Source organism: Vombatus ursinus, unplaced genomic scaffold, assembly GCF_900497805.2.
Source record: "Vombatus ursinus unplaced genomic scaffold, bare-nosed wombat genome assembly UNPS02014973.1, whole genome shotgun sequence".
In the NCBI taxonomy this organism is placed as follows: Eukaryota; Metazoa; Chordata; class Mammalia; order Diprotodontia; family Vombatidae; genus Vombatus; species Vombatus ursinus.
The window spans coordinates 10,240,074-10,253,666 of NW_020954751.1; the positions used below are offsets into that span (position 1 = coordinate 10,240,074).

At 38.3% G+C, this 13,593-nt stretch overlaps 1 protein-coding gene across 1 annotated transcript in view; it reads right to left on the bottom strand.

Annotated features, from left to right (window-relative positions):
* The window catches only part of OC90 (otoconin 90), a 54,790-nt gene that overhangs the window by 6,595 nt on the left and 34,602 nt on the right, over positions 1–13,593 (bottom strand). Inside the window, exons 10-11 of the mRNA XM_027845508.1 lie at positions 12,742–12,858; positions 204–378 (exon numbers count right to left, since the gene is read on the bottom strand). Coding sequence (XP_027701309.1) covers positions 204–378; positions 12,742–12,858 — 292 coding nt within the window. The remainder of the gene's footprint in view (positions 1–203; positions 379–12,741; positions 12,859–13,593) is intronic.

The window sequence follows — 13,593 nt, forward strand, 5'->3', positions numbered from 1 at the left end:
CACACACACACACACACACACACACACACACACACACACACACACACAGAGTTATGGAACTCTGATCTAAAAGTATTCCTGATCCTGGTTATCTTGGTGAGTCAGGGCTCAGTTGTCATGAACTAATGCCAGTTGACCTTGTGTCAATAGTGTGTCAGACACTGGTCCCTGCATCCATATCATACAGCTATAATCCCCCATACCTATCCAAGGGATCAATAGGGTCTCCCCTTCCTTCCTGACCACAGTAACAACCATAAGATTCAAAGTCCTCTGGGCACCGAGCTGTCAGACAAAAGAGCATTTCTCCAATCTGGGGCATCTCCTGCTTAACTTCTCCACTGTCTCCCAGTTGCACAAAGGTGAATCTGTCACAATCTAATTTAAAAAAAAAAGAAAGAAAGAAAAAGAAAATCAAAAGAAAATCAACAGGACATCACAGGATCCACACTTAAAATCAACGAAATCCTTGGCAGTCCATAGGAGTGACTTTTGAGCCCCCTAGGAAGGCCTTTGGAAGGCGATAGAATTTGGAGCCAAAAGACTTGTGTTCTAGCCTTCTTTCTGATACTATGTGATCTTGGGAAATAACATTACTTCTCTGTCCCTCAGCCTTCTTATCTGTCAGATGGAGACCACGAAAACATAGACTTAGAGTTGGAAGAGACTTCAGGGGTCATCTAGTCTAACATCTTCATTTTACAGATGAGGAAACAGGCCCAGAAGGGTTAAATAAATTGCTCAAGTTCAACACTGCTAGTAAATTTCTTGGATGGGATTTGAACCCAGTCTTCGTAACTCCAAGTCTAATATAATCAAGCAATAATCAATCAACAAACATTTATTAAGCACCTACTATGTATCAGGCACTGCACTAAGTGCTGGGGATACAAAGAGAGGCAGAAAGACAGCCCCTACCTTCAAGGGGCTTTTAATCCTTTTTATTTAAAAAATCATTTACTTTTAACATTCCTTTTTTTTTAAAACATTTGAGTTCCAAATTTTCTTCTTCTCTCCTGCCCTTCCCCCACCCATTGAGAAGGCAAGCAATGTGATATTAATTTATACATATAAAATCATGTAAAGCACATTTTCATATTAGCCATGTTACAAAAAAAATAAAAATAGAAACAAGAAATGTAAAGGAAGTGAAAACATTTGCTTCAATCTGCACTCAAAGACTTCATCAGATCTCTCTCTCTGAAGGTGAACGGCATTTTTATCATAAGTCCTTTGGAATTTGCATGCATTATTGTATCGATCAGTGTAGCTAAGTCTTTCAAAGTTGTTCATATTGCTGTTACTGTGTACAATGTTTGAAGAATTTACAATCTAACGAAGATAACATCTGCCTTATGTCAAGACTGTTGTGGGGAACAAATTAGATAATTCACATGAAAGTACTTTGAAGGGACATGCAAAACCTTTAATAAATAAAAGATATTATTGTTGTCATTCTTTACCACTCATCAAAACTTCTGGGGATGATGAAGTCATTACCTATGAATAGCTCTGATTTTGCCAGTTCACTTACCACATCCTAGCTTGTACTAAGGTTATTTATGAACACGTCTCATCTCTCTTCACAATGAAGAAGCTCTGTTTAGTCAAGGACTATGTATTTTTTCATCCTCGCATGACCATCACCTAGCACATAGTGATCACTGACTGTTTGTTCAATACATCTGCCATCAGTGTAGATATGAATATCAGCAAGTATATTTCCCAGATTTGTTTCTTTACCTGTCTTTTTAAATCTCCTGACCTGAACTGCTCACCTTACCACCTTCTCTCTTCCATCTATTAAACTATCTGGTGGGAGTTCTAGGGGTGGCAATTCCTACTTCTAGGGTTGTTTATAGATTTAAGCCAGGATTAAATCATATTAGATAGTTTGTGTCTTTCCCCAACAACATTTGTATGTAGGTCAAATTGAGTTAAATGGACATGAAGAGAAGTCTTGAAAAAAAAAGTCACATAATATTAACATTCTTCTGGAAAGATTTGTATAGAGTTCTGATTTTATGGACAATAGTCATAAATCTTCCCTTCATTTACCATGAGACCAGGGATAGTGTCTTGTCTAAACATTATATCCCCAAAATTGTTACTGACAGGTGTCAGACAAGGCTTCCAAATTGGTTACCACCAAGATACTTTTCTTCCTTCCCCTCATCATACCAAGGCCAGACTACCCTTACTTTTACTTATTGTGAGCCTCAGAATGATTTCCAATCTTTGGGGGAAAGGAAAATAGCTCTCTTTCCTTAAAAGGTTATGGACTGGGGAGGGGGAGGGATATAGGGGAAATCTAATTAATGTAAAAATCAGTCAAACCAATAAGCATATATTAAGCACTGACTATGTGCCAGAAACTGTACTAAGGATTGAGTATACAAAGAAAGGCAAAAAAAAACCCACCCCTGCTCTCAAGGAGCTTACAGTCTAACCTAAAGATATATATTAAAAACTATTTTAAAAATAAATTAAAAGGCAAAAAGTGATTAGGTTAAAAAAAAGTTGTAGATCCACTGAAGTATACATATTCTTAAGGATACTATTACTAGGCACATATCTCGAATGATATCAAAGGAAAGGGGAAAGGACCCATATATACAAAGTATTTTAGCAACTCTTTTCACTGAAGCAGAAAGCTAGAAACAAAGGGGGTCCCCATCAAATGGGGAATGGCTGAATAAATTATGGTATGTGACTGTAATGGAATATTACTGTACTGTCTAAAAATGACAAAGTAGATGTTTTCGGAGAAACCTGACCAGACTTCTATAAGATAATGCACAGTGAAGTGAGAAGAACCTGGAGAACAATTTATACCATAGCAACAACAATGTAAATTAAAAAAAAAATAACTCTGAAATACTTAAGATTTTTGATCAGTGCAATGACTAATCATGACTCTGGAGGACTGAAGAGATGGAGGTTTTTTCAAATGCAAGAATAGTGCCTAAAAGGGACCAATTCATCTCAAAAGGATGAGCCTTGTGAATCCAAACCAGTTTCAATGATGAGGAGGTCTTCCATGAGAAGATGCAGGCTTTGGGGTAAGAACGGGGATCTACAGACCAAGACTGGAAGGCTTCATTGCATGCTGTCAGAATAGGACAATGGTATCTCATATAAGGCTAGCCTTACACATGGGCACAATGGGTGGCTGCTCTGAATGGTACTAGATAAGTCTTGTCCTTACAAAAATATCTTCCATATTGACCCAGGGCGTCTGAAATTACCTACAACATACTCCTTAAGGGCAAAGAACGGAAGGTGGCTACTAAAATGCTAATGTTATGCAGGTTAAGCCACTATATGTGGCAACACTAACACTTAACATCTTAGCTTGGATAACCTTGTTCCATAGAACTAAGGAAAAAGACCCAAGGGGAAGATGGGGGTAAAGTCTGAAGCACCAACCTCTTCCTAGGAAGGAAAGGCCCAAGCAGAACACTCTAACGGGCACGCATTTAGGCACTGAGTGCCTTTGAGCAAAAGGTAAAGTAAAGGATGGCTAGGCCATAAAAAAAAAATGCTGCTAAGTTCATACTTTTTGGACTCATACATCCTAACCATAGTCTGACAACAACAGCAGCTCAGTTAGGAATAATGGAGATGGAGAATCTCAAGGTTCAAGGTGGCCCACATCTTCCCATTCAACTTCATCTTTCCCCCCATGTGTGGTCCCTACATTCTGCGGCACTTTCCTTTTAAATAACATAAGGAGGAGTGTTCAATTCAATGATGGGACTCAGTTTCTTCCTCTGTAAAATAAGGTGGTTGCACTAGACACCTAAAGTTCTTTCTAAATGTAAATGTCTAAGAAACTATGAATCTCTTCCTCACTTCTGTTTCTGATTGTGATTCCCGGTCTTGTGCGCTGATCTGAAGTGTCCTTTCAGGGCATGGCTTAGCTTTCTGTTCTTGAATCTCTGATATGCTGATGCTTTCCCCTGTATCTCAAGTCTACTCCTACCTCCTCTGTGCCTAGCTAAAGACTCATTATCTCTATTCCCATACTACAAAGCTGCTCCCATTTCCTGGTAACCCTAGGTGACTGTTATTAGTGTTGTTGCTTTTATTTCTATAGCTGCGGCTGTTAAGACTAGCTGATCTTTATGTAGCTCTCTATACTAACAAACACTTTCTATACGCTATCTCATTTGATCCTCATAAAAATGCTATGAAGTAGGTAGGGTATATGTTTCCATTCTGCAGATGAGAAAACTGAATCCTGGGTAAAGTGACTTGCCTAGAGTCACAGAACCAAAATGGCAGAAATGGCATGCAGATCTAGGTCTCTTAGCTCTTAATAGAGTGGTCTTTCCACTACACCTCATTTGCCTGATGTGTGTGTGGGGGTGGGGGGCCATGGACATGCCACCCCCTCGCCTCTGCAGGATGGGGGTGGGTTGGCCTCACCAGCTTGGGACTTCTGACTAACTTGGCTCCTAACAATAACATTTTCCCCTTAAGACTGCAGGGAACATTTCCATTAAGTCTTTCTGCCACAGGGAGATACGGATGAGCCTCAAAATGTGTAATGAACCAGTAAGCAATGCTGGATCCCAAACTCATCTTTTCTCCAGAGGACTTCTCATTAAAAGTTGGAGGAGCAGAAGGTCAGAAAGCACAGCTAATTGTCTTTCAGCAAGGAATATTTGAATGAAACCTGTTCCCATCACCCTAAAAAAAAAAGCTACACTCATATCTAAAGTCAATTAGCTTTCAAATGGTCAAGAAGTTTGCCTTCAACCATCAAAATGAGACATTTAGCCTTGGAGTTCAACCGAGATCATTGCTGATGTATCTATCACTCTGCTATAGTGATGGAATGCATATTGTTTTAAAATCAGATCCTAAGATACCTAGATACAATAGGCCTATGTGTACATACATAGCACTTTAATATGCATATTAGTAGACCTTGGAATTTCAGGTTTCATATTTCTCAATGAGAAACTATAGAGAGATCCAGTGATTTGAATTAACACGTCACTAGCTAGGCAAGGCAGGGAAACCAGGCCTTCTGATTATTCCAGTGCCTAACCTCTCTACAGTCAGTACCTAACCTCTGTTCCCTTATCTAAGGAGTCAGAATACACAATCCGGAGGACTGCTTCCATGTTTGAAATTCTAATCAGCATCACACTGGATAAATTGCTTGACACACCCAACCAATGGCTTTGTTTCTCACCTAAGGGAAAGGCAGGACTGTCCTTGTGGACATCAGCATCAAAGGTTAGGCTGGTGCCCACAGGATTCTAACCTCTCTTAATAGTCCTTTATAGCTCTGTAATGCATCAATTTATTTAAATATGTTGTGAGGAGGAACTGGTTGCTGGGGTAGAAATGATGGAAACCTTTAAGAGAAAATGACCGGTCATTGAGTTTACCATAGAAGAGAGGAAGGCAGGAAATAGTTTGATGTGCACTCTGGATTTGGGTCAAATGTATTTCACAGATTTCAGATAAAGGTTGGAACTTTATAGGAGAAGTTGGCCCAGGAAGGATGAGAAGCTGTCAAAGATGATATTTTCAATACACAAAGAGGAAGAACTTCAATGAGAATAAAAAGTGGAATTGTCTAAAGATACTAATGGAGATGCACTGGGAACTCACCAACCAAGGTCGAAAAAAGAAAGATTATTTACAGAAGACAGAAGCAAGGGCAGGTAACCTGCAAAGGATGAATATAAAAGTAAGGCAGAGTTTAGAAAGAAGAATGCCAAAATAATAACCAACCACAATTCCAGAGAACTCGTGATGAAACAAGTATGTGTGTGTATGTGTTTTAGGGATATATACGTATACATACACATGTATGTATATGTATAAGTCTATATGTCTATATATATACATACATATATGTCTATACACATGCACATGTATATAGTTGTTCAGTTGTGTCCAACCCCTTGTGATCCCATTTGGGGTTTTCTTGGCAAAAATACTAGAGTGGTTTGCCATTTCCTTCTCCAGCTCATTTTACAGATGAGGAAACTGATGCAAACAAGGTAAAGTGACTTGCCCAGGGTCACTTAGCTAACACGTGTCTGAGGCCAGATTTGAACTCAGGAAGATGAGTTGGAGTAGGTTTTGTTTTTCTTACTTTCTCAATGGGGGTTTGGGGTTGGGAAGGAGAGTTGTTGTTTGTCCTTCATTCTCAAAGAGGACCATGAGGTCAGGAAGGTGATGTCATGACTTGCAAGTGAATTGAATTTAAGTGAGGGAGGTCTATGTAGAGTCACCAGCCCCACTCTCTCCTCCAGAGCCATCTGGGTTCAGTGGCAAGATATAGATCAGGATGTTTGGAGATGGCCCCTGAAAATAACATTGAATTTTCAAAACAATAAGATGAAACAATGAAAAAGAAAAATGTTAGAAGTGCTGAAGTCAGAACAAGCAGAGGCTGGTGAGGAAAGCTAAGGACAATAAAAGAGGTGGTTTTTTTCCTTTTTTTTATAGCTATGTTGAGAAAAAGGAGAGTCACAAAGGGATAGGTGTGCTGATTGGAGTGAACAGAAAGAAAAATTAGAGTCACTCAATGCTTATTTTGTTTCTGTTTACTCTTTCAAGAAAAATGATCTTTAGAGAGCAAAGGACAAAACAAAAACAAGATGAACAAGGGAATAAAAGCCCTTGATGAGCTTGTCACCTGTCTCAGATAAATCTTTCAGTATCTTTCAATACTGCAAGAACTGAAAGATAGAAATTGCTGAGACACCGTCAATGATTTCTGGAATTTCATGGGGGAAGAGACAGTTATAAAAGGACTAGAGAAGAACAAATATCCTGATCTTCAAAACTATAATTATAAGCCATTATTTGTTTTGACTTAGCTACCTGGTAAGGTTCTAAAAAGCATTATTAAATGGATGGCTATGAATATCTAGGGAAGCAAAGCACTTGGTAAAGGTCTCTCCTGCTCTTGTTATTGGCAGGATAATAGTGCAATTGGACAAATTTAGGACTGGTTGAATATCCTAACTGAGAGGGGTAGCTCAGTGTGAATTTTGAAGATCTCCCATTGAGTGCCCCTGGGATCTCTGCTTGACTCTCAATTATTTTAAGTTTTATCAGTGACTTGGATAAAAGCATAAAGGGCATATTCAGCAGATTTTCAGATGACACTAAGCTAAAACTACATGAATCCACAGCCAGACGGGGGCAGCTGAATCAGGTGGTGGCAGGGACAATAAACTCTGCTCCTAACACATAACAACATACCATTTCAGGTACAGGAGGCAGGGATGGCCATTAGGAATAGGGATAGGGATAGGACCTGGACCTAGGATTCTTTTAGCATACAGAACTCCTGTCTGAGAAAGCTCCCTGTACCAATGCAGGTTGGCACCTTCTTTCTAAATTGTAGTCTTAGAGGAGAGTCCTCTAGAACACTGAGAGATTAAGAACATTCCTGGTAGTTTCCATCAAAAGCTTTGGGGAGACAAGTGGAGCCAAACAGTGACATCCCCAGTGCTTCAGCATTTTACTAACACTATTTACTTGTTTTGATTCTGACAGTCCCAGGCCTGAATTTCTTCTCCTGTAATTGATTTTTCTATTCATCTCCCAAAATGCTATCTGCTTTCCTAATCTTCGTTCTCATTTGGAAGTAAGCTTTTTAACTTGTACATATTTGTTCTGTATATAACTTGCTTTGTATATATTTATTTGCGTGTTGACCCCAATAAGATTGTGAGCTCCTTGAAGGAAAGACTTGTCTTTTGCCTCTTTTTTTTTTGTATTCTCTGCACTTAGCACAGTACCTGGCACACAGTAGTCATTTAATAAATCTTTCTTGATTGATTAATAGATTGACTTACCTTGGGGTTCTGCAGATACCAGCCCAACTAGGCAATTTCCATTTCAACTTGATGTTCACTCAACTTGGAATATGTCTTGTTTGCTCCAAACAAAGATGGCTTTAGGTATTAAACCATCTGTATGGTTTAGCCCTGACTTGGGTCCAATATTATTATTTTTAATTCTGAATTTAGTGAACACTAAAAAGGAAAACATTTCCACATGTAAAGTAGAACAGAAAAAGAGGATTACATATGAAAAAGGAATCTCTACACATAGCTTGCTTGATTGCTTTTTAAAAAGTATATAATAAGGGCAAAGCCAAGACAGCAGAATAGAAGGAAGAATTACAGATGAGCTTTCTCCCACAACTACACAAAACAGATCTAGAAAACTTACTATATTGAGTCCTGATTGGAAAATCTAAGAAAAAAATCACAGTGAGCCATTTCTTTTTAATCTAGGTCAGCAAAGGGAGATAGAGAAGTCTCCAGACACTGGGACAAGATCTATCCAGGAACGGTTGCATGAGCATTTCAGAGCAGAGAGAGGCTGCATATCTCAAAGCAAAAAGAGGTGACAAGTCTAGCACTGAGGGGCCAGATCTTATGTAGGACTCAGCAACAGGTACTAAATGGAAGCTTTCTCACTCACTATTCAGTTCTGGGTCATTTTGTTTTAGTGCTTTTTGTGGTCTCATGGAATCATTAAATTCTATCTGGTCCATTCTAATTTTCATACAGTTTGTTGCTTGGGTAGAGTTTTACACCTCTTGTGCCAAGTAGTAGGGAATCTGTACCTAGGGGTGATCATCTAGGGTGAGGAGTGGTTATGTGTCCTAGAAACTCCAACCAAGGCAAGCAAACAGGTGTGTTGCTCAGACCCAAATCAACTTAGAGAGCTCAGACCAGGAAGCCAATGCTCAAAATTTCACCTTGGATCAGACCACTTTGAGAGAATTGAATACTTGTAGGTCTGCAACATAAGCTGTCCGTGACATCCTGGGATAACATAATAATAGATACTCCATGAAAGCAGCAGCAGGAATGTAGAGGACACAAGGTCAATATAGCCATTCCTTCAGAAATGTGTAGAATCTGACTCTAACATAAAGTTGGGTAGTAGACTGAGAGAAAGAACAAACAAACAATAAAGAATCCCTCCATAAAAAACTCTTCTAGGACATTCAAGAAACAAACTCAGAGGAAAATAATGACTTCAAAACATCTATAAGCCAAGCCTCAAAGAAAAATACAGCTTGAGCACAATTTCAAGTAGATTCCTGGAAGAGATAAAGCGAGAGTGTTTTTTAAAAGACTTTAAAATATTTTAATAAATGAAATGAGAGTGCTAGAGGGAAAAAATGGAAAAGAAAAGAGAGTTATGGGAAAAAAAAGAATTGGAAAAAGAATTAATTGTTTGGCACAAGAGGCACAAAACTTAATCCAAGTAACAAACTATGTGAACATTAGAATGGACCAAATAGAATTTAATGATTCCATGAGATTACAAGAAATATTAAAGCAAGGGGCAGCTAGGTGACGCAGTGGATAGACCAACAGCCCTGAAGTCAGGAGGACCTGAGTTCAAATCCGGCCTCAGACCAAACACTTGACACTTACTGGCTGTGTGACCCTGGGCAAGTCACTTAACCCCAATTGCCTAAAAATAAAAAAAAAATTTAAAAAAAAGAAATACTAAAACAAAATTTCAAAAGACTGAAAAAAATAAGAAAATATAAGGTATCTTGTGACAAAAATAATTGACCTACAAAACAGATCAGAGGAAGATAATTTAAAAATCACTAAAGGGGCATCTAGGTGGCACAGGAGACAGTGCTAGAACTGAAGTCAGAAAGACTCATCTTCCTGAGTTCAAATCTGGCCTCAGATACTTACTAGCTGTGTGACCCTGGGCAAGTCACTTCACCCTTTTTGCCTCAGTTTCCTCATCTGTAAAATGAGTTGGAGAAGGAAATGGCAAACCACTCCAATATCTTTGTCAAGAAAATCCTAAATGAGATCACAAAGAATTAGACATGACTGAAATGACTGAACAACAACAACAACAATAGCCATGATGAGAAGGGAAAAGAAAATAAGCCCAGGCATATTTCAAGAAATAATAAAATAAAACTACACAAGTCTCTTAAAAGTAGAAACAAAAGTGAAAACAGAAAGACATAGGTGTCCAGAAAGAAGCCCCCAACTAAAAACTCCAAGGAACATTATGGCTAAATAATGCAGAGCTTCCAGGTCAAAGATAACAAACAAGCAAATCAAATACTACAAGTAGCTAGGAAGCAAGAATTCAAATACTGAGGAACCACAGTTAGGATCACACAGAGTTTTGCAGCTACCACTGTTATAGAAATGGAGAGTTTGGAATACTATATTCCAGAAGGCAAAGGATATAGACTTACAACCAAGAACAACTTAACCAGAAAAACTGAATATAATATTATAGGGAAGGAAATGGTCCTTTTAATGAAATAGAGGATTTTCAAATCATTTTTGACAAAAAAGCCAAAACTACATAGAAACTATGAAGTACAAACAGAGGAGTTAAGAGAAACCAAAAAAAAATATATAAAGATGAGCAAGCAATCAAAGGGACAAAACAAGGATAAACTAAACTGTCTACATTCTAATACGGGATGATGATACATGTGTCTCCTCAGAATCTTCTCATCCTCAGGGGTCATAGAGGGAGTCTAATTAGACTGAGGTAGGAAGAGTAGTTTTGACTATCTTACAAGAAAAATGGAAAGGGAATGGAAGAAGCATATATTAGGGAGAAGTATAGGGGAAATTATCTCAGATAAAAGGGCATGTAAGTAGTAATCTTTGCAACTAAGGAAGAGGAGGTGGGGGAACAGGTGACATTTTCATATGAAGGGGTTGAAGAATACACACACAGTTGGGCAAAGAAATATATCTTCCTAAATACAGAAATAGGAAGCAAGCAAAAGAAAGAGGAAGGAGGAATAAGAGAGAAGGTACAAACTCTATCTAAGAGTATACAAAAATATTTATAGTAGCTTCATTCATTCATTAATTTATTTATTCATTTATTTATTTTGATGGTAAAGAATTGGGGGCAGCTAGGTGGCACAGTGGATAGAGCACTGGCCCTGAAGTCAGGAGAACCTGAGTTCAAATTCAACCTCAGACCAAACACTTGACACTAACTGTGTAGCCCTGGGCAAGTCACTTAACCTCAATTGCCTTAAAAAAAAAATGGAAACTAAGGAGTGGCCCATCAGTTGCGGAATGCTTAAACAAGTTACAGAATATGAATGTGATGGAACACTATCATACTGTAAGAAATGATGAAGGGGATGGTTTCAAAGAAATCGGGAAAGACTTGTATGAACTGATTCAAATTGAAGTGAACAGAACCAAGAGAACAATTTATACAATAACAACAATATTGTAAAAACAAACAGCTTTGAAAGATTTAGGAACTCTGATCAATGCAATGACCAGCCATGACTCCAGAGGCCTCACGATGAAATATACTATCTGCTTTCTGATAGAAAGATGATGGATTCAGGGTACAGATTGGTACTTTTCTTTTTACATAGCCAATATAGTAATTTGTTTTTGCTTTAATATAAGCAGGGATTTTTTTCTTGTTTCTTTTTTCTTTTTTCAGGAGAGATAGGGTGTGGAGGTGTGGAGGTAAAAAAGTCAAATTTTCATTTAAAAAATAAAAGTTAATTTTTAAAAAGTATATAATAAATTCAATACTTTACTTTCGAAGATGTCCTCCTTCTCTGTTTCCTTCTGAATTTGCTTCTCTTCTATACATTTTAAAAAATGCTGCAATTACCATCTTTTTTTTGGGGGGGGAACAACTCTTTAGCTAGCTCCCCTCTTGACCTCCAACACCTCTTATAACAAATATGCATTATTTGTTGTCATATATGTGTATAATAATGTGTGTATACACATGTATGTATATATGTGTGCACTTTTTGGTGTGTATGTGATACGTGTTTATAACATATACTGTTGGTCTTCCACCCTTTTTAGTTTCCTTTTGGTGTTTTCTTCCCCTATTAGATTACAAACTCTTTGAGGGCAGGGATTGCCTTTTTCTTATTTGTATTCCAAGTATTTAGCACAGTACCCGGCATATAGTAGGTGTTTATTGAAATGAACTGAACTGAAAAATGCATGCATATAGATATACATATATTACATACACATAGAAATATATATGTGTGTATATATATATGTGTGTATATTAACATAGGCCTATATGTGCAAAGTCAGTTACTTGTGACAAGTCAGCCTGAATGACTCCATTTTAAAACCTTATTTAGACTTTGAGTATGTAGCAGTTAACCTTCATAAGATGTCTTGTGTATGTCCGCTAATCTCATCTCTTCATAATTACATGTACCAATCAAAAATACTTTTGCCCTCATATGAACGTTTCTTATTACCGTCTATAAAAAGCAGCGTCAGTTTGAATAGAGGTTGGCCACACCCTACGTTGTTGCCTTTTTGTGCTAATAAATTTTTTTTCTTACTTCCTGAGTTTGCCTTATTGACTAGGATGAGGCCCTACCAAGATACTCTCTTTCTCTCTCTGTCCCTCTCTGTCTCTGTCTCTCTCTGTCTCTGTCTCAGTTTCTCTCTCTCTCTCTCTCTCTCTCTCTCTTTCTCTCTCTCTCTCAAACACACACACACACATGCACACACATATACATATATACACATGTATTATAGACACATACATACAGTCAAGATAAACATACCCACCTTGGATTCAATATTACAATACTGCCAGTTTGGAGCTCAGAATCCAAACCCTCCTTCCAGTGGTTTAATAGCTCTCTCATACCTATATCTACATGGGCAGGAGGGGCTCTCTCTAATTGGATTCAAGGACAGTGTTGGCCTTTCTACTCACCTTTTTCTCTCGTCTCCTTAGGGATCGATTCCAAAGCTTGCGCATCTGAGTCCCCAGATTTGAGGCCAGACAAGGCATTAGTTATTCCCTTCATTATGGAAACAGGCTGCATGGGTCCTAAAAACACACAGATGATAGCCCATATATAGAAACTGTTCATTAGACAAATTAGTCAGTGGGCCTTGCCTAAATGCAGAGTCATAAGCAGGGTCCATGCAAAAGACCAAGATCCTTTCTTCTGACTTCACATACACTGGGTCAGCAAATCTAAAGCTCTCCCCCATGAGAATTCATTAGAACCTAGTTCTCAAAGAGTGAATGTCTCCATGGTGCCATCTACCGGGTTTTGTTGTTTTGTTTTTTGTCTTTATTTGTTGAAGGTCACTCATTTGTGTTGCTAACGGCCTTTATCTGATGAGTGTTGTGATTAGAATGAGGAGAAGGAAGAGCAGCCTGCTTGGATTCAGGTACACTGGGTTCGAGTTCTAACCCTTATTAGCTGCATTACCTTTGACAAACCACAGCACCTCACTAAGCTCTGGTTTCCTCATCTATAAAATAGGGATAATAACATTACATCTGAACTTCACAAGAGAATACTATTACTCCTCTTAACTCACCCAATCCATCTGACCAAACAGATATTTTTACTTTTTAATCACACAGGTCATTCATCAACCATCTCTATGCCTTTGCAAAGGCTGTCCCTCATGTCTGGAACACACTCCCTCTGGACCTACCACTTCTTAGAATCTTTCCTTTTCTTCAAAGCCCAGCTTAAATGCCACCTTTCACATGAAGCGTATTCTGATTTTTCCAGCTGCTAGAGCTGTCTTCCAAATTACCTAACAT